We start from the raw sequence: 19,583 nt of genomic DNA, 5'->3' as shown, positions 1-19,583 counted from the left end.
ACTTTTTACATTTTCTTATTTTTTCACAGCCCACTAGGCTCTCTTAAGCCTCAGGTGACTGGCCGGGTACAGTTTTCACAATCAAGTTGTTTGATTTTGCTACAAGTAAATCTGGATACAGCTCAGAAAAAAAGCTGTCACTGGCTTTAAGAAGAATGCTAGGTACAACAGGACCAAGTATCCATCACGGATACCCATAACTGGTGCCTGCAATGCTTGAGACCCGATCATGATTCCGCTTCTTGTGCTGCATTTACAGATGTCGTCAACAAGGTGCGTCAGAGGTCATGAGAAGCAGCAGATAAGTCCAGGCCATCGATGTTGGCATTTGGAGCATTGGTCTCCATGGCTCCTGGAGCTGCATCAGATACTGTTGATGCATCAGCTTCAAAAGTGTCTTGACAATCGAGATCAAACATCCTTCAATTCATTTCCTGATGAAGAGGAAGGATTCGTCCTTCTCATGGTCATCGGCACCAAGCAATACAAGATGTGGGATGTTCAAGACAGACTAACATCAGACCTCCTTGAGGCATGTTGCCCAGAGCATCGAGGCTCCACTGTTATCAGTGCCCCTGACAGGACATCTCACCCTCCTTGATGTTGGAAAAGAGGGGGGGGGGGATGACCCCCATTCTTAGCATCCCTTAAGGAGCATCTCATGGGCAGATTCAAGGAACATATGGAGTGCCTCTTTGCACAACAAAAGGCAATGGCTTTGAGAATATCGATGCCGAGGCTTGAGACAGTGCAACCCCATCCTTAAGACCCTGCGTTACCTGCAGGTTATACATCATATTGATCCTTGAAGGGCATCGGGGTCAGTGCACACTTTGCCAATATTGATGTCCAGCTCTTCAGAGCAAGGAAGCTTTCCCGAATCACTGGAGATCTCCAGGATGCCCCAGATCCAGGCCAGACCAGGCTCTCTGTTGTTTGAGGCAGGCAGAGACTCGAACATCTCCTGCTGAGTACTTTTGTGAGTCAAATTCTGAGTGCTCTTTGGTATCTGGACAAGAACCAGAGATTGTCTTGGAAGAGTGGTCCATTGGTCTGCCTTCAGATCCCTTCCCACCACATGACAGGTGACAATCTCTCTTTCTTTGATTTGAAACTGAAGTAGGCCTGGAAGATCTTGAAAACAGGACCTGCCGCTCTAGCTTGTGGATTCGGGGACTGCCAGAGATACCAGAATATTTGGATTGTGAATCGTTGGCACAGCATATAGCAGCAACCATACTATCAGAGCCATCCCACCCTCGAGAACCATCTTCTATTCATATTGAAAGAGCACAATGAGCTTTGGGGACTAGAAGACCTAATGTCTCTATAGATATTGTAGTGTGCTTTACTAAATTTAAAATAAAAGAAGCAGTGTTGACTAAAGTGCGGGCGGGTATCCCTCTTGAGTGGGACAGTTATCCGATAGAGATTTATCAAGACCTCTTGACCACCACCCTCAAAAGGAGGAGTGAATTGCAGCCCCCGACTCAGCTGTGGGAGGAGGGAATTTGCTACAAGTGGCAAAACCCCTTTATGTTGGTATTTTATAAAGAGGGTAAGCTGCGCCGAGTTTGCTTTCTAGAGGAGGCACACACAGTGAGGGACAAACCCCTGCACAGGCCTCCATGCCTGGATATATGAGGCATGAACATCCAAAATGGCAGCGAGTATACCATAGCAAGGGATGACTCAGGAGGCAAGTATCTGGGAAGCAGTTACCCTCCCCACAGTGACCAGTTTACAAAACTTGCTCTACAGATTTTTGGATATTTGGATAATACTCAGTAGCGATAACTATGATTTGCTGGAGGACATACCTGAAGAGGCTATTATCTCTAGAATTTTGGCTGGCAGATAAGACTCGCTTCTTTCTACTATGGGCATGCCACAGGTAGAAATAGTGTCATGCCTTGTCTGGTTTTGGGGAGGAAGTGGGGTGGATGGATTGTGGGACCTGGGGATACTGTTTGGAAATCGGTGGCTGATGCTATGGAACATTAGAGATTGTAGGTCAAATGTTAGAATTTAAATGTGTTACTCTAAATGTCCGAGGTCTCAATATTCCCGTGAAACATCAACTGATGTTTAAAGAAATGCAGCGCCTGTGGACTGACATGGTGTTTATTCAGAAAACACATTTAAAGCCACAACATGAAAAATTGGTAAGGCATAAACAATACCCTAGTATCAAGTTTGCATCAAATTGCTCCAATACTAAATAAAGGGGAGTCCATCTTCTGCTTTCTCCTGGCAGATACATCAAGTTATCTCCGATAAGGAAGGCCGTTGTTAGTCAAATTAACCCTTGGGGGTACATTGTATACATTTCTATCTATATATGCTCCTAATTAGGATCAGGGGGCTTTTTAGAGGACTTAGAATTGGTGTTGCAGCGCTATGGGGAGGGTCGTGGTGTTGTGGGAGAGGATTTTAATCTCACCATAAACCCACTCTTGGATAACTCAGCACACAGGGTGCAATAAGCAAAACTGGATAGGACCTCACTTAAAAGCTTTATGGCACGATGGGGTCTAGTGGACTTATGGCATTGCACTCATGGCCGGGAGAGGTATTATACTTTCTTCTCTCCTAAGCATAATACATTCTCTGATATAGATTTGTGGTTGGGAGATGGAGATGTTGCAACTGTTGTGCAGGAGGTCACTATTGAGATGCGCACCTGGTCAGATCATTCACCAGTGGTAATGATTCTTAAGACAGTGGATAGGAACTCGGGCCCTAGATATTGGTGGATGAATGACACCCTGTTGCAGGATCCGAAAAATGTGTGATCCTTGGAAAGAAATATTTAGAATTTAATGATATTGGGGATGGTGCACCCCTCACACTGTGGGAAGGTCTAAAGGTGGTTATACAAGGACATATCATAGTCTTGCAGGCCTATCTTCACAAACATGGGTCTGCCCAAGAGAACTCCCTGCGCAATCAAATAACAATATTAGAAAAACAACATAAGAGCGATCCATCTGATATGATGAGGGTGGACCACCTACATGAACTTCGGTTGGAGCTCAGTGAGGTTCAGATGGCTGGGTTTTCTGATCATCTACAACAAATGCAACAGGAGCATTTTGAATTTGGTGACTATGCTAGTAGATTGCTGGCCTCTAGGCTCAAGAAACAAGCCCAGTGTAATTATATTTTTTTCTATTATGAAATGAATCTGGTGCAATATGCTCCTTGCTAGAACAGATAAAGGCTGAATTCTATCATTTCTGTGAAAGGCTAGATACACCAGAGCTGGTGCCCACCCAGGCAGAAATTAAGACATATCTGAATGATGTGGATATCGTGTCGCAGGGAGAGACAGAACTATTATCTAAAACTATAACTTTGGAGGAAATTCAATGGGCCATAAAACGTCTCCCCCATAGTAAGGCCCCAGGCCCTGATGGATTTACTTTGTTTTACATACCCTCCCTCCTCCCCTAGGAGTTGTATTCTTTTTAGCTGTATTATATTACGGATGGTCCTGCGCTCACACATCAGGTGAGAAGGCACCCACACATGCGTGGTGGGCACTGCCAAAAGCCTCCTAGACATATTACACTGGGGAGTGTTCGCACCAGGGCTCCGTCAGATGATGTTACCCACATGTGAGACTACATGTTCTGCTGTCTTCGGAGCACACCTGCTATAGGTGAGTAACTGCTTTATCCTGCTGTCCTCGGAGAACATCAGCTATAGGTAAGTAACTTTGCTAATCCAACGATACACTTACAATTTCCGTTACTTGATGGAAAAAAATATTTTAAATGGGTTATGATTCTGTTGGATATTTTTGTATTATGTGTTTGTGCGGTAAACTATACTGAACAGATGCAAATTAATAAGAGCATATTTTAAATAAATATTAGACTAAAATTTAGTGTTCTGAGTTCTAGCATATTCTGTCAATGTACGTAAATGCCATGAAATTGCCTCTTAAAACAGTAAATTCCTAGGAGGTATCTGACAAGTTAAGATACTTTTCAGTGCTTGTAAAAGAGGTGGGCTGTATCTTAGGCACTCTTGCATGAAGTATAGCAAGAATTTGTGGGGAGGTCCTTTACTGCGATTGTTCTGTCTGTTACCTTGTATTAAAGGCAAAACATGAGCCTGTGTTTTGGTATAATTTAAGACTGAGGTGTACAAGTTATCATTGCCAAGTTTCATGCTGGTCAGTTTGCTAATTCTGAAGTTTTATTTATTTATTTAAAACATTTATTTTCCGCATAGTCCACAGTTCCCAGCAGATTACAATATCACATACATAATCAAATTCTATGATACTAACAAAAACATTTATGTTAGGACAATAACACATAAGAGCTCATAGTTTTTCATACCTAAATATGGCAGATGTTAAACTGGCTTACTCCCACAGCTGTATATTCTCAGTGGGTGTATAGCTTTTTGTGCTTGTTTTCTAACTGCAACACCACTGTTCTTGTGTTTTTCAGCCAGATGCCAAATGCCCTCTCTGTAGAGGTGAACTGCATCTGGAGCATTTGGTAGAATGCCCTCTGGAGGAGCCTGAGACTGCTGCGGTTGGGAAGAAGGACAAGGAATGGCTACCCAGTTCAAAAGTAACATTACTATTTTTGTAATGTTTACCGTTTTGAAAGGAGTGGTACTACAAAATATGTTAGGGCTGTACCGAATATTTGATTTGATTCGGCCCCAAATAGTGTCTTGAATATATTATTTGTATTTGGCTGAATAGCGATTTATTAAATTCGAATATGAATAATCTGGAGCTCTACTGCACTAATTCCTACTGAAATAAACATTTGATCTCTGATTTCACATTTCTTCTTTTTTTATTATTTGTTATACTAAAGCTCATTGCCCAGTATTTGTATTTGGTATTCATATTTGGCTGAATAGTAAAATATGCCATTTGGTACAGCTCTAAAATATGTAAATGAATAAATTACTAGTTGATAATTTTAATCGTTGATGTTTGGGAGGCTAGCCACAACTTCATATTAAGAGAGAAATTCACATTTGAACGAGGCAGTGGCCATACTGGTGAACAGGGGTAGTGGGACACAGCTGGAGGTTGAATAATGAATTTAAGAAACTGAAGCATAACAGTCGGAGGAGTCATTGGCATCAATGTTAAAGCCCCCCCCCCCCCCACCCCCACCCCAGGGAAGATGGAGTAAATGTCGATGAGAAAGGAAGAGAGGGATTTATCGGGGGGGTTCGTAAATGACACGTACCTGCAGTTACACAGTTAGAATGTCAAATGAAACATTGGTCACATGGCACCCAGGTTGCGGAGTGCTGTAAGATTCCCCCCCCCCCCCCCCCCCCTTTATTTTGTTTAGTGTCTTTTTTTTTTTTTTTTAATTCCCTTGGTACTGAACTAAAAACAGTGGGGTTGTTTTGCCATATGTAGTCATACAGGTTCAGATTGACTTTCCTGTATTAACATCACTTAAGAAACTTTTAATTGCATTGAAGTTAGTTTTAAACATATTTCAAGATGGATGGCCACTCATTTGCTAAAACTAAACACTGTAAAAAAAAAAAAAAACCTTTATTGTGGTTGGGAGGAAAATTTAACCCTTTACAAACCATTACTCCCAATTTAGACGGCAATACCATCTCTCTTCATGCAAAGGTATGAGGCTTAGGAATTTGGATTGATTTTACTTTAGAAGGGAAATCTCAAGTTAAATCATGCATTACCTTCTCTATTCCAAATGTTGGGATTTTTGCATCAAATTAAACCCTTTTTTCCCCTTTTAGATGACTTACATGCAATCATCTTCTCACGCCTGGATTACTGTAATTCTCTATATTTAGACATTTTGAAAACTTTGCAGTCCTGACTGCAATTATTACAAAACTAGTAAAAAAAAGGCCCGTTTCAGACACAAATGAAACGGGCGCTAGCAAGGTTTTCCTCAGAGTGCGTTTGTTTGAGAGTGTGTGTGTGATAGTCACTGTGTGAGGGAGAGTGAATGTGCGAGTGTGTGTGTGAGAGAGAGAGAGTGAGACTGGGTCATGTGTGTCTGTGAGAGAGAGAGTGTGTGTGTGAGAATGAGAGTGTGTCCCAGGGCCCCTCCCCCTCTCTCTCCCAGTTCCAGGGTCGTCGTCCCCCCCTCTGTTTGAGTGCCATGGTCACCCCCTCCCTCCCTCTAACTTTCAGGGTCTCCTCCGTCCAAGTTTCAGGGTTTCCCCCCTCCTTTGTCCGAGTTTTAGGGTCGCTCTCCCCCTCCCTCCGAGTTTCAGGGTCCCCCTTCCCTCCCTCCGAGTTTCAGGGTTCCCTCCTGTATGTGTGTGTGTTGTACAGATTGTGGCTTTCAATCTGACGGGCAGCGGGTGTGGTTTCTGTTGGCCTGTCAGTCCTTTGTTTTTCTTTCCGGCTGCCGTGGGTGCCGTTTTTGACTGGCAGCAGGCGGGCGAGCTGGCGGTTTCTGTGCTATTTGTTTTGACGGGGCGGGCTGCTGGGCGGGCGGGCTGGCATGCGGGGTGGCGAGCTGCAGGTCGACTCGTAATGCTGTTGCTTGGGCTCTCTGGATGACGTCATCCGAGGCTTCAGTCCCAGGCACAGCCAATCAGCATGGAGGCATGGGCCCAGGCAGCTTCATGGAACGTTCATCCTTCCTATATAATAAATTGCACCATGAACGTTCCAGAAATGATTTGTTGTTGTAGTAGTTAATTAACTATTAATTTCATTCCTTGAGTCTTACCAGTCCAGGATCCTCCTTTCTGTCAGTGGATTTGGATGGTATCTGGCATAGGAAGAAGATGGTTCTCTATAGGATAATGAATGTTCAGTCCTAATGGAGAATATTCTGTGGGGTGTTTGGTTGTATTTATTTGGTCTTTATACTCTCATAGTTGGCCTAGTCACTGGGGCTGTGGTTGGGTGTGTGTTGTTTTTCTATTATATTGTTGTTACAGTTGTCGGAAGCCCAATGTGAACGGGTTTGTGTAGAGGATTCTGAGTTAGAGAGAGCTGAGGCACCAGCCTCATAAGGGTGAAGGTCTGCCTTCTAGTATTTTCTGTTTTTCTCTGCTGGTGTGGGTATATAACCCTCTTGTCTTGTCTAGACTGACCTGGTAAGACTCAAAGAAAGATAATTAACAGGTAAGTTTAAATATTATCTTAGGTGGTGGTTTTCAAATATCTGCAGGAAGTTGTGACATTGCAGATGCTTTTTCTCACAGATTTGAACTAGTTCTCAGAGAAAATACACATCCCTTTTCAAAATTGCCTAGGGAAAAAGGACCTGCAGAGATTTGCAGCTGCTTTTCCTGTGGATGATATCCTTCTTCAAAAATGGAAAACTCTGGGCCCTATATTCAAAATGATTGAGGCTCCTGCCCGGTTAAATTGCTTTTGACTGCCTAAATGGTAATATTCAGTGGCACAACCAGACAGTGCCACTGAAATCATCACAACTGTTGTCCCTGCACTATCAGATTAGTGCTGGGGTAGGCCTTGGGTGGAGCATGGGAGGAGCTGAGACCTGACTGATTAGCAACCATATTCAGACCGCTAACTGGTTAGTTAAGCAACTAAAGTTAGAACAGCAAAAAGGCTGTCCTAACTTTAGCTGCAAAGTTAACTTGGCACCAGTCTGAGTTTTGGCAAGTGCCTGGTTAGCTTTTGGGTTGTGGCACCAGCTGTTTTGCTCCCCTTCCCTCCCACCCTACACATATTTAAAGGCCAACCAAGACTACCCCCCACCAAATCTGGTGGTCCAGTGGGTAAGAGTGATGCTCATTCACTCCTGCTTGTCGTGGCAGCCAGCGTAAGATGGCTGCCGTGACCTCTAGCAGAAGCCTTGCAGCACTAGCTGCTGTGACAGGCAAGTGTGAGTGGGTATTGCTTCTGCTCGTAGGATCCCATTAGACCACCAGGTAACTACAAGTAGACCTGGGAGGCCCTTGGTTGGCCTTTAAATAAATGCAGAGTGGGAGGGAGGGCAGATTTGGAGGAGCAAAGTACACCTTACGCGGGTCGTGGCCGATATTCAGCCACAGCCCACATAAGTGTACTGGCTTAATATCAGCTGGAACCTGTTTAAGCCCTGGTGGCTTCCTTAACATTTTTTAGGCATGGAAATTTAATGCTGGTGCCCGGACATGGCACAGCATTGAATATCCAGGGCTAAATCTTTCCGCAGCATTCAGTGTTTAAATATTGACCAGAGTGTTTAGGACAGGAGAAAGTATACGCATAGTGGAAGAGTATGTGGAAGAGTATGTGTACTTTACCCCCATACAGGGTGGATAGTTTACAAAAAGCCCATTTACCCATTCTGAATATTGTCATTGTAAAGAATAATTGGTTGCTAAAATCAGTGGCTCTGATTTATAATGTTAGGTTTTACATTCTACTGTTGTTTTACAGGTCAGTACTCTAATGCATGCATTGATAGAGCTGAGGAAGAAGAATCCAATGATCAAGAGTTTAATTGTCTCTCAGTTTACATCATTTCTTTCTCTAATAGAAACTCCACTGAGGTGAGCTGGATTATGAAAAACGCTTAAATAATTGAACTTAATGCAGTTTTAACAAATGTCAGTTATTTTTGTTTGAAGAAAAGTTTTTGAAATTCTGGTTATAAGTTCTGCAAAATAAACAGTGACAGAAGAAAATTATACAAATTATCCAACAGGAGACAGAGTTAGGTATTACTTGTTTGCAATTTCAGCAAATGTTTAAATACAGAATTTATAGGAATGGTGATGTTACTGGATAGAATGTTGTCATAGGAAAATAAAGGGGAGTGTTTTATTCTCTCCCTTTCCTTTTATTAGAAAATCTGGGTTTGTGTTTGCTCGTCTGGATGGCTCCATGACACAGAAGAAAAGGATAGAAGCAATTCAGTGTTTTCAAAGTTCAGCACCTGAATCACCAACCATAATGCTGCTGTCTCTAAAAGCTGGTGGAGTTGGGCTAAATCTAACTGCAGCGTCACGTGTATTTCTGATGGATCCAGTGAGTCCTTATTTTTTCTCCTCCTTTTGGCAGGTACAGATGTCAATTATCCACCATTGTCTTTAAGAGTCATTATTCTACGTACCAAACCTGGCCAGTAGTAAATTATACAAAAAAATAAACCTGCAAACCTATTGGGAGCTGTACTGGAGAACCATTTTTCTTTTGTTTAAGAATACACAGTAGTGGCTCTCCCTAACTTTTATTCTGGAAAGCTAAAAGCAGAAAACAAATGGGTGTCAGATCAGGATTCTCTCACACTTTCTTTGTATCTCTTTAACCTCTTCATTGCTACAAAGCTCTTAGCACCTTAAATTTAGAGTTTGGCACCCAATTGTTGGCAGGGAAAGATGCAGCTATTGCTGCCACCAGTGGAGCTGGAAGGGAGAAAGTCTTGGCAGCTGCTACTGGTAAGCTCTCTTGCTGGACCAGAGAGAATAAGCTGGGTGCCTGGAGGGAGGCAAAGAAGTTGGGAATTGGGATTAGGAGAAAAAATGTTCTGGAGGGAGAAGAGGGAAGTAGAGAACCAAGAAAAAAAAAGTAAAGGAAAAGAAAAAAATGAAACTGAAAAAACAATAGTTAAAAAGGAAAAGTATTAACCGAATATAGTTCCCCAATTCTTAAAAATGTTAGCTGGTACCCAAGTTTCCAAATATGTTTTTTCAATCATGGGCAAACCTACCAATTATCTGTTTCAAGGTAGAGAATGCCATAAAAGAGGTTGTCAGAAGAAGCCCTTTTGTCTGAGGACAAGCAGGATAGTAAGCCCTTATAATATGGGTGGCATCACCAATGTCCCCATCACAAGAAAGCTGCTCCATCATCAGGAAGCTTTAGAGAAGCCTACCACACATGTCACTTCCTGCCTGTCACTGTCATGCAGGGACTGGTTCAATCTTCATCTTTTCGCAGAGCCAGTTGGTCGCATCACTTGTTACTCCTCGTCAAGACTTAGCTTTTTGAATTTTTGGACTTTTATTTTTTCTTGGAGTCCTTTTGCTGTTATGTCAATTCTAGTGTCCCGTTCATGTCTTATGTAGATTATCAGCTGGTTCTCTTTATTTTTCACTTTTACCCTGTCGGGCCACTGTTGTGGGCCTGGGGACCCCAGTTAGGTACATTTTAGAAAATCAAGTCATTTGGTTTTACTGCTGCTGTTTGTTTGTTTGTTTGTTTATTTATTTATTTTTTTAGAGCAGTATGTCCCAGAAAACAAGTCCTGAGCAGTTTCAAAAAGTGCACCTGGTATAACAAGACCATATTCGTTATGGGTTCTTGCAGTGCCTGGTACCCATTTATGAACCCTCATAATTTTGTGTTCACAGATATCAAAAAGAGGTTATCTTGGTTGAGAGAAGAGTGAATGGATTTTTGGCACTTCTGAATCTGGTCTATTGATATCGGCATTGGAGGAATTAGTCTCCATGGGTCTGGGAACTGCAGTGGATGCTGGAGATCCAACAGCATCGATAGTGCATCAGTCATCCTACACTTTGAGTGAGTAGTGATAGAGACCATTCCCTATCATCAAGCTGATCAGTCCATAGACTGGTGGGTTGTGTCCATCTACCAGCAGGTGGAGATAGAGAGCAATCTTTTGCCTCCCTATATGTGGTCATGTGCTGCCGGAAATTCCCCAGTATGTTCTCTATCTCAGCAGGTGTGTGGTCACACAGCAGCAGCTCTGGCTAGGTCTCCAAGCCTAATTGTTTAGGTTTTGTTGAGTACCTGGGGTTGAGGGCTCTTCGTGAGCAAGTGCAAACCTGGTGGTGCCAGGTCCCTATTTTTCTCCCCCCTCCCGCTGGCTCCGTTAAAAAAAAAAAATTTTTAAACGTTCAAAAAGGACGTCCATTTACAGCTGCTCACTGGAACAAGTCGTCGCTGCTCGGAGCAAGAAGCAGGTAATTTTTACCTTTTACTAGCGGGCAGGGGGGTTTCCCGAACGGTCTCCACATGGCTATGGCCTCGGATGGCAAGGGCGCGAAAAGACGCTCCCCGGAATGCGTTCGCGCGCCTAGCAGGGGGATCGAAGGTAGAGTCCCCCTTTTTGGGCGCCCTTTCGGAACCGGGAGAGTTCACCGGTTTTTCCTCCGGCGCGGCGGCCTTTCCCGCCTTAGGCGCCCATCCCCCGCTGGCCGCCCTCCCGGTCGTGACCGGCCACGCGGCTCGGTCGGCTTCTTCTTGGGCCGCCCTCGAGATGGGAGACGTTAACAGCTTGGTCGCCCTTGAATCGGGCAACAGTAAGAAGTCGGCGAAATTAAAATGCCCTTCTTCCCACGCGGCTCCTTCTCGGAGTTTCGCGCTGGACGCCATTTTGGACGCGCAACACGCCTCTCCCCCGCTACTGGGAGCACAGATGGAGGGCGCCCCTAGGGCTGCGGCACAGGCTGCAGAAATGCACAGACTGGGGGGTTTCTCCCCTGAGTTCATTTTGCTGCTGCATCAAGCCTTACTTACGCAGAACACTATCCCTGCCCACCTCTCTGATCGGGATGATGAGGCCTCTATGCTTAAGCGCCCTCGGGTGGATCTTCTACCCTCGGGGGACTCGGTCTCCTCTGATGTGGATGACGGCAGAGATCCTTAGCGGAATCGATGGAAGAGACTGATCCTCGCTCGGATGGAGCGGACGACCCCTCTGCAGTGCGGCTTTTTCGCTCAGAGGTTTTGCCCAACCTGCTTGTGCAGGCCATGAGCATTTTGAAGATTGCCTCTCCGGAGGAAGGCTCTCTCTCAGCCTCTACTGCCTCCGCCATTATGCTGGGAACGAAGCGCCCGCCTAGAACCTTCCACGTTCATGAAGCCATGCAGACCTTAATTTCAGCGCAATGGGATGCCCCTGAGGCGAGCCTGAAAGTAGCCAGGGTTATGTCCCGTCTGTACCCCTTTCCAGAGGGGGAACGGGAAGCCTTTGTCTGGCCCACGGTAGATTCCTTAATCACTGCCGTGACTAAGAAAACGGCGCTGCCGGTGGAAGGTGGCACTGCCCTGAAGGACGCCCAAGACAGGAGAATGGAGGCGGCCTTAAAGTCGTCCTTTGAGGCGGCTGCTCTGAGTTTGCAAGCCTCCGTTTGCGGCTCCTATGTGGCTAGGGCGTGCCTGACTGTTTTGCAGCGGGCTTCCCCCTCGGACCCTTCCTGGAGGGCGGAATGGCCGACCCTGGAGTCGGGTTTGGCCTACTTGGCAGTCTTGCTGTATGATGTTTTGAGAGCCTCGGCCAAGGGCATGGCTCAGACAGTCTCTGCGCGGCGGTGGCTCTGGCTTAAGCACTGGTCTGCTGACCATGCCTCTAAATCTCGCCTAGCCAAGTTGCCTTTTAAAGGCAAGCTGCTCTTTGGGGACGAGCTGGACAAGATCGTGACGGAGCTCGGCACGTCCAAGGGCAAGAGGTTGCCGGAGGTCAGGACTCAGGCCGGCAGTGCCCGTCCTGGTTCCTCTAAGGGCCAATTCCAGGAAGCCCATCGGTATCGCCCAGGCAAGTCGGCCTCCTCTGCCTCCGCTTCCTTCAAACGGAACTTCTCCCCCAAGCAGCATTCCTTTCGTAGGGACCGCCGTCCCGGAGGTTCGTCCTCCGGCCCGCCCCCAGGGTCGCGTACCCAATGACGGGGACCTGGTACATGGCCCAGTGCAGATAGGAGGAAGGTTGTCCTCCTTTCTGGGCGAGTGGACCAGGATCTGCTCGGCCTATTCTCGACCTCAAGGGAGTCAATCAGGCCTTGAAAGTTCGGCACTTCCGGATGGAGACCCTCCGCTCCGTAATAGCTGCGGTGAAAAAGGGAGAATTCCTGGCCTCCCTGGACCTCAAGGAAGCTTACCTACATATTCCCATCTGGCCGCCTCATCAGCACTTTCTGCGCTTTGCAGTGCTGGGCCGACACTTCCAGTTCAGAGCCCTCCCGTTCGGGTTGGCTACGGCTCCGCGGACCTTCTCCAAAGTAATGGTGGTCATCGCGGCCTTCCTCCGCAAGGAGGGAGTGCAAGTCCATCCCTATCTGGACCACTGGCTGATCCGAGCCCCTTCCCATGCGGAGTGCGGGAGAGCTACAGACAGGGTCATTGCTCTTCTGAGCTCCCTGGGATGGATCATCAACTGGGAGAAAAGCCAGCTGCGCCCGACTCAGTCCCTGGAGTATCTGGGAGTTCGATTCGACACCCAAGTGGGCAGAGTGTTCCTGCCGGACAACCGGAGCGTCAAGCTTCAGACCCAGGTGGGCCAGTTCCTAGCCTCCTCTACTCTTCGGGCTTGGGACTATGTGCAGCTGTTGGGCTCCATGACGGCCACGATGGAGGTAGTGCCCTGGGCCAGGGCTCATATGAGACCACTACAGCACTCTCTTCTGCTGTAGTGGACTCCAGTCTCAGAGGATTACGCCGTACGCCTTCCTTTGGATCCAGCGGTATGAAAGGCGCTGAGCTGGTGGCTGAGGCCAGGCAAGCTGTCCGCAGGAATGCCCCTTACGACCCCGGAGTGTGTGGTCGTCACGACGGACGCCTGCTTGACGGGCTGGGGAGCCCACTGCCTGGGACGGACAGTGCAGGGGCTCTGGTCTCCTGCAGACGAAATGGTCCATCAACCTCCTGGAGCTCCGAGCCATTCGGTTGGCGCTTCTAGAGTTTCTCCCGGTACTGGTGCTGAGGCCTGTACGGGTCTTGTCGGACAATGCCACGGCTGTGGCCTATGTCAATCGCCAGGGAGGTACCAGGAGCGCCCCTCTAGCCAAGGAGGCCATGAAGCTATGCCTGTGGGCGGAAGCGAATCTGGAACAGCTGTCGGCGGCCCACATTGCGGGAGTCATGAATGTCAAGGCGGACTTTTTCAGTCGCCATACCTTGTATCCCGGAGAGTGGCAACTGTCTGCTCGGGCGTTCTTGGACATCACGAAGCGCTGGGGCCGGCCGAGCCTGGATCTGATGGCGTCCTTGGCCAATTGCCAAGTGCCGCGTTTTTTCAGCAGAGGACGGGACCCTCGATCTCTGGGAGTCGATGCTCTTCTCCAGCAGTGGCCGGCACAGGAGCTTCTCTACGTGTTCCCGCCCTGGCCCATGATGGGCAGGGTGCTAGGCCGGGTAGCAAAGCATCCGGGCCGGGTGATCCTGGTGGGTCCTGATTGGTCCAGACGTCCCTGGTATGCGGACTTACTCAGACTCTCGGTGGACGGCCCTCTGTGGGGCCTCTTACATCAGGGTCCCGTGGTGATGGAGGATCCCTCCCCCTTTGGTCTTACGGCCTGGCTCTTGAGCGGAAGCGGCTGAGGAAAAAGGGCTTCTCAGACAAGGTCATCACCACTATGCTGAGAGCGAGGAAGCGCTCTACTTCCACCACTTACACCAGGGTTTGGCGTACCTTTGCATCGTGGTGCGAGGCAGGCTCTATATCGCCCTTCACTGCTCCAATATCTTCAGTGTTGGCGTTCCTGCAAGAGGGGCTGGAGAAAGGCCTGTCGCTTAGTTCGCTGAAAGTCCAGGTGGCGGCTCTAGCTTGCTTCAGGGGTCGTCTGAAGGGGGCTTCCCTGGGTTCATAGCCGGATGTGGTACGCTTTCTCAAAGGAGTTAATCACCTGCGCCCCCCTCTGCACTCGATAGTGCCTACGTGGAATCTCAATCTAGTACTACGGACCTTGCAGAAGCCGCCCTTCGAGCCCTTGCCAAGGGCATTGCTGAAGGACCTGACGTTGAAAGCAGTCTTCCTGGTGGCTATCACATCAGCCAGAAGAGTTTCTGAGCTCCAGGCGCTCTCGTGTAGAGAACCATTCCTGCGATTCACTGAGGCAGGAGTATCGATTTGCCCAGTGCCTTCCTTCCTGCCCAAGATTGTTTCTCGATTCCATGTGAATCAGCAGCTTTACCTACCCTCCTTTCGTAGGGAGGATTACCCAGAGGAGTACCCTGCGCTCAAATACCTGGATGTTAGACGGGTCATCATCAGATACTTGGAAGTGACCAATGATTTCCGGAAGTCGGATCATCTGCTCGTGCTGTTCGCAGGCCCTTGTAAGGGTCTGCAGGCATCTAAGTCTACAGTGGCACGTTGGGTCAAGGAGACGATCGCGTCAGCTTATGTGGCGGCGGGGAAGATTCCGCCTGTTCAGCTGAAGGCGCACACTACTAGAGCACAAGCAGCCTCGATGGCGGAGTCCAGATCTGTCTCCTTGGAAGAGATTTGCAGAGCGGCTACTTGGTCGTCGGCTCATACCTTCTCACGACATTACCGCTTGGATGTGGCTGCTCGGGCCGAAGCCCAGTTTGGGGCTTCAGTGTTGCGTTCAGGGATTTCCATGTCCCGCCCTGGGTGAGTACTGCTTCGGTACATCCCACCAGTCTATGGATTGATCGGCTTGATGATAGGGAAGGTAAAATTATGTATCATACCTGATAATTTTCTTTCCCTTAATCATAGCCGATCAATCCATAGCCCCTCCCAGATATCTGTATTGTTTGTGTTCTGGTTATATTTCAGGTTCAAGTTCAGTCTTCATTTCCTGTTCACGAGGACTTTGTGTTCAAGTTCTTCCAATTGAAGTCTCTTCGAGTTGAGACGATTTTGTGTTACAGTGAGCTGCTGCTTCCTCTCCCCACGTTTCGGCGGTGGCTGGATTGATAACTAAATTATGCCGGCGCTCCCTCCCGCTTCGTGCGGCTGTAGGGTAGCTTTGTATCCCTCCCGCTTCGGCGGTGTTAGGGTAAGCCAGCTCCTCCTGCGGTTGTGGTAGCAGGATAAGCCAGTTCCCCCCGCGTCGGCGGGTGTGGTTTCCCGCCCACCGCCTCGGCAGTGGTGCGCTGGAATATTTCCCTTCCCCCGCTTCGGCGGTGGTGACCTTGCAGAGTGCCCCTTTGTGGGTGTAATTCTAAGTACTGAGTCCTGCGGATGGAGCTTTGATATCGACATAGTGGGGAATTTCCGGCAGCACATGACCACATATAGGGAGGCAAAAGATTGCTCTCTATCTCCACCTGTTGGTAGATGGACACAACCCACCAGTCTATGGATTGATCGGCTATGATTAAGGGAAAGAAAATTATCAGGTATGATACATAATTTTACCTTGGGCTTGATCTCCTCCAACTCCCAGCAAAGAAGAAATATTTAACCTCATCTACGACATCCCTAATTAGAGCATCATATTACTAGGATCAAGGCACTGATGCCCTTCAAGCACCCTCATTGTGAAGACTGATCATCCTTCTCAATACCAAATGCGATATGATAGACTCATTGAGTTGAAACCTAACCTCGATAACATGGCATCTTCTACTGTACTCCCTACAGCTTTGACATTGGTAACCTTAAAGGAGCAGCTGTTGAGGAACACTTATGAGTGGTTGGAACAGTTCTTCGCAGACATGACTTTGCAGCTTTAACATTGTTGTTGGTGTATCAGGAGATCCAGCTGGTCATTGAGACATTACACTGGGTTTCAAGGTCAATGTCTGCTACACCATTATCCATCTCCATTGTGGGGGAGGAAGTTTCACTAAGACATTGGAGATCATTGGTGTCTTGATGCTCTCATTCAAGGTATGTTTGCACTAATTAATGGAGATCGAGACCAAGACAGGCAGGAACCCACGCTTTTCCTTCAGAGTTTTTCTCAGGATCTAAGACGGAGTGCTCTTGGGATTTTGACTATGAACCAGACAGATTATCTGAAGAGGAGGGTTTGACTGGATTGCCTTCAGATCCATCTCCTCTACATGAAAGGAGAAAGACCCAAACATTATGGATTTGAGTCTTAGGCTTATGGTGTGATGTGCAGGAGAAATGTTTTGTGAATCTGTTCAGAGATAAAGTTAAGGAAACTGCACATCTCTCATCCAAGATCAGAGCGATACACTTAAATCCCTTTCCAGGCCTTCTGACCCACCTGCCTCCTCTTGTAGAGTGGAGGGCAAAGGAAATTCTATACAGGTGTAGCTATTCTCCTCCTACCTGCTTTTCTTCCCAGACATGACCGGGATCTTTCTCTCGTCCTAGACAGCAGAGGTCCCAGCCATCACCACAGCCAAATTGGGGGCAAGGTTTTGGCTGCCTCACCAGATCTCTTCACTCTCTGGTGGATGGTTCAGTTTGGAACGAGTAAAAAAAATCAATTTACTTCTACTCATTCTACACCACTCTGGATTTTGTAGACCTCAATCATATCTCTCCTTATCCATCTCTTTTCCAAGCTGAAGAGCCCTAACCTCTTTAGCCTTTTCTCATACGAGAGGAGTTCCATCCGCTTTATCTTTTTGGTCGCTCTTCTTTGAACCTTTTCTAATTCTGCTATATCTTTTTTGAGATACGGTGACTAGAAGTGAATGCAATACTCAAGGTGTGGACGCACCATGGAGCAATACAAAGGCATATAGTATTTTCGATTTTATTCATCATCCCTTTCCTAATAATTCCTAGCATCCTATTTGCTTTTTTGGCCACCACTGTACACTGAGCAGAAGATTTCAACGTATTATCTACGATGACATCCAGATCTTTTTCTTGAGTGCTGACCCCCAAGGTAGACCCTAGCATCAGGTAACTATGATTCAGATTATTCTTTCCAATGTGCATCACCTTGCATTTGTCCACTTTAAAATTGATCTGCCATTTGGTTGCCCAGTCTTCCAATTTCCTAAGATCTTCCTGCAATATTTCATAGTCCGCATGTGTTTTAACAACCTTGAATAGTTTTGTATCATCTGCAAATTTGATCACCTCGCTCGTCGTTCAGATTTCCATATCATATATAAATATGTTAAATAGTACCGGTCTCAGTACAGATCCCTGCGGCACTCCACTGTTCATCCTCCATTGAGAGAAACAACCATTTAACCCTACCCTCTGTTTTCTGTCCAATAACCAATTTCTAATCCACACCAGAACCTTGCTTCCTATCCCATGACTTTAATTTTCTCAGGAGTCTTTCATGAGGAACTTAATCAAACGCTTTCTGAAAATCTAGGTACAATGGATCAACTGGCTCACCTTTTATCCACATGTTTTTTCAGGCCTTCAAAGAAATGAAGCAAATTGGTGAGGCAAGACTTCTCTCGGCTGGCTCCATGCTATCTCTGTCCCATTAAACCATGTTTGTCTATGTGTTCTGTAATTTTATTCTTTATAATAGTTTCTGTTTTACTGTTCTGGGATCTTGCCAGGTACTTGTGACCTGGATTGGCCACTGTTGGAAACAGGATACTGGGCTTGATGGACCTTCAATCTGTACTAGTATGGCAACACTTATGTTCTTATGAATCTTCCTCACAGTGATCCTGGCTTCAGAAGAGACTCCACTAGGAGGTCTTACAGTTTTAAATGTAAGAGGTTTGCCATCTGGTGTGACAGAAAAGCCCTAGATCCTTTTCCTTGTCCACACATGGACTGCTTGAATATCTTCTACAGTTAGGAGTCTGGTTTTGAAGACCAACATTAAAGAGTACACGCTAGTGCAGTTGACACTTACCACATCAATGTAGAAGGTAAACCCATCTCTATGCAGCCTGTAGTTGTTAGTTTATGGGGCTTGCTTCTGTTGAAGCCTCTCACCAGCTCTCCTGCAATGTCATAGGATCTCAATGTTGTTTTTACCCAACTGATGACAGCTTTTGAATCTGTAAGTACCTGACTTGGAAGGTTCTTGTGATGGTGTTAAGGAATCAAGACAGAATTAAGCAAGAGCAGGAAATTTTGTGGTTTATTGCAATAGCTGCTGAGGTCACTGTGTGGAGTAAGTGAGCTTCAGGCTCTAGTTACTGATCCACCTTATATAGAGTTTTACAGGAATAGGATTCCTTTCCAATCAGTCAGATGTCCTGCTAATATTTTTCCCAAAGTCTCGTATACACAGAGGTGAAAGTGCCTTGCCTACATTGGATTGTAAATGAACTTTAGCCTTCTATTTGTAGTGGACTAAAGCCTTTAAAAAGTCCACCCAGCCTTTTGTTTCTTTTGACTCTAGTAAACTGGGATCTGCTGTTACCACCAAACACACTATCCAGTTGGCTAGCAGACTGTACTTCCTTCTCTTATGCTTCAGCAGGTTTGGCTCTTGAGGGTAATGTCATTGCTCAATGTCAGGCTGTATTAGTAGCCCATTTGAGGCAAGCTTCATTGGAAGAAATTGACAAAGCTGCAACATAGACTATTGTGCACAGATTCACATCTCACTGCTGTCTGGAAAGAGATTCTCAATTCAGCAACAGGTTTAGCCAGTCCATCCTCCCAGAATATTTGAGGATTAAAATCCAACTCTACCCCTCAGGCCCACTTTCTTCATTTCCAGGCTGCCTTGTAAAACACCAAAATAAAAATTGAAAAGAAATATGAAAAAAGCTAGTCATTATTGGTGTCTGCCTGTTGAAGCACCTTTCATGATAGTTATATTCCCCTTTTTCTACTGAAGGCAGCCCTGTAACTATGGAGTACCTTGTGAGGACTTGCTATTTTGTTTGTTCTTTGAGAAAACCAGTTTCCTTATCTATAGCGGGTGTTTTCTGTTGACAGCAGGATACAAATCCTCACCAGGAGAACCAGTTTCAATGTGCACTGCAGCTCCTTGTGACCCTGGGCAAATCACATTACCCTCCACTGCACCAGGCACAGAAACTTAGATTGTGAGCCTACTAGGGACAG

The 19,583-nt window shown here is 46.5% G+C and overlaps 1 protein-coding gene across 1 annotated transcript in view; it reads left to right on the top strand.

Moving 5' to 3' along the window:
- Nucleotides 1–19,583, top strand: part of HLTF (helicase like transcription factor) — a 117,423-nt gene that overhangs the window by 80,984 nt on the left and 16,856 nt on the right. The window contains exons 18-20 of the mRNA XM_030217045.1: nt 4,467–4,592; nt 8,384–8,496; nt 8,794–8,974. Of these exons, the coding sequence (XP_030072905.1) occupies nt 4,467–4,592; nt 8,384–8,496; nt 8,794–8,974 (420 nt within the window). The remainder of the gene's footprint in view (nt 1–4,466; nt 4,593–8,383; nt 8,497–8,793; nt 8,975–19,583) is intronic.

This window comes from Microcaecilia unicolor, chromosome 10, assembly GCF_901765095.1.
Source record: "Microcaecilia unicolor chromosome 10, aMicUni1.1, whole genome shotgun sequence".
NCBI lineage: Eukaryota > Metazoa > Chordata > Amphibia > Gymnophiona > Siphonopidae > Microcaecilia > Microcaecilia unicolor.
This window is presented reverse-complemented; position numbering and strand designations above follow the sequence as displayed.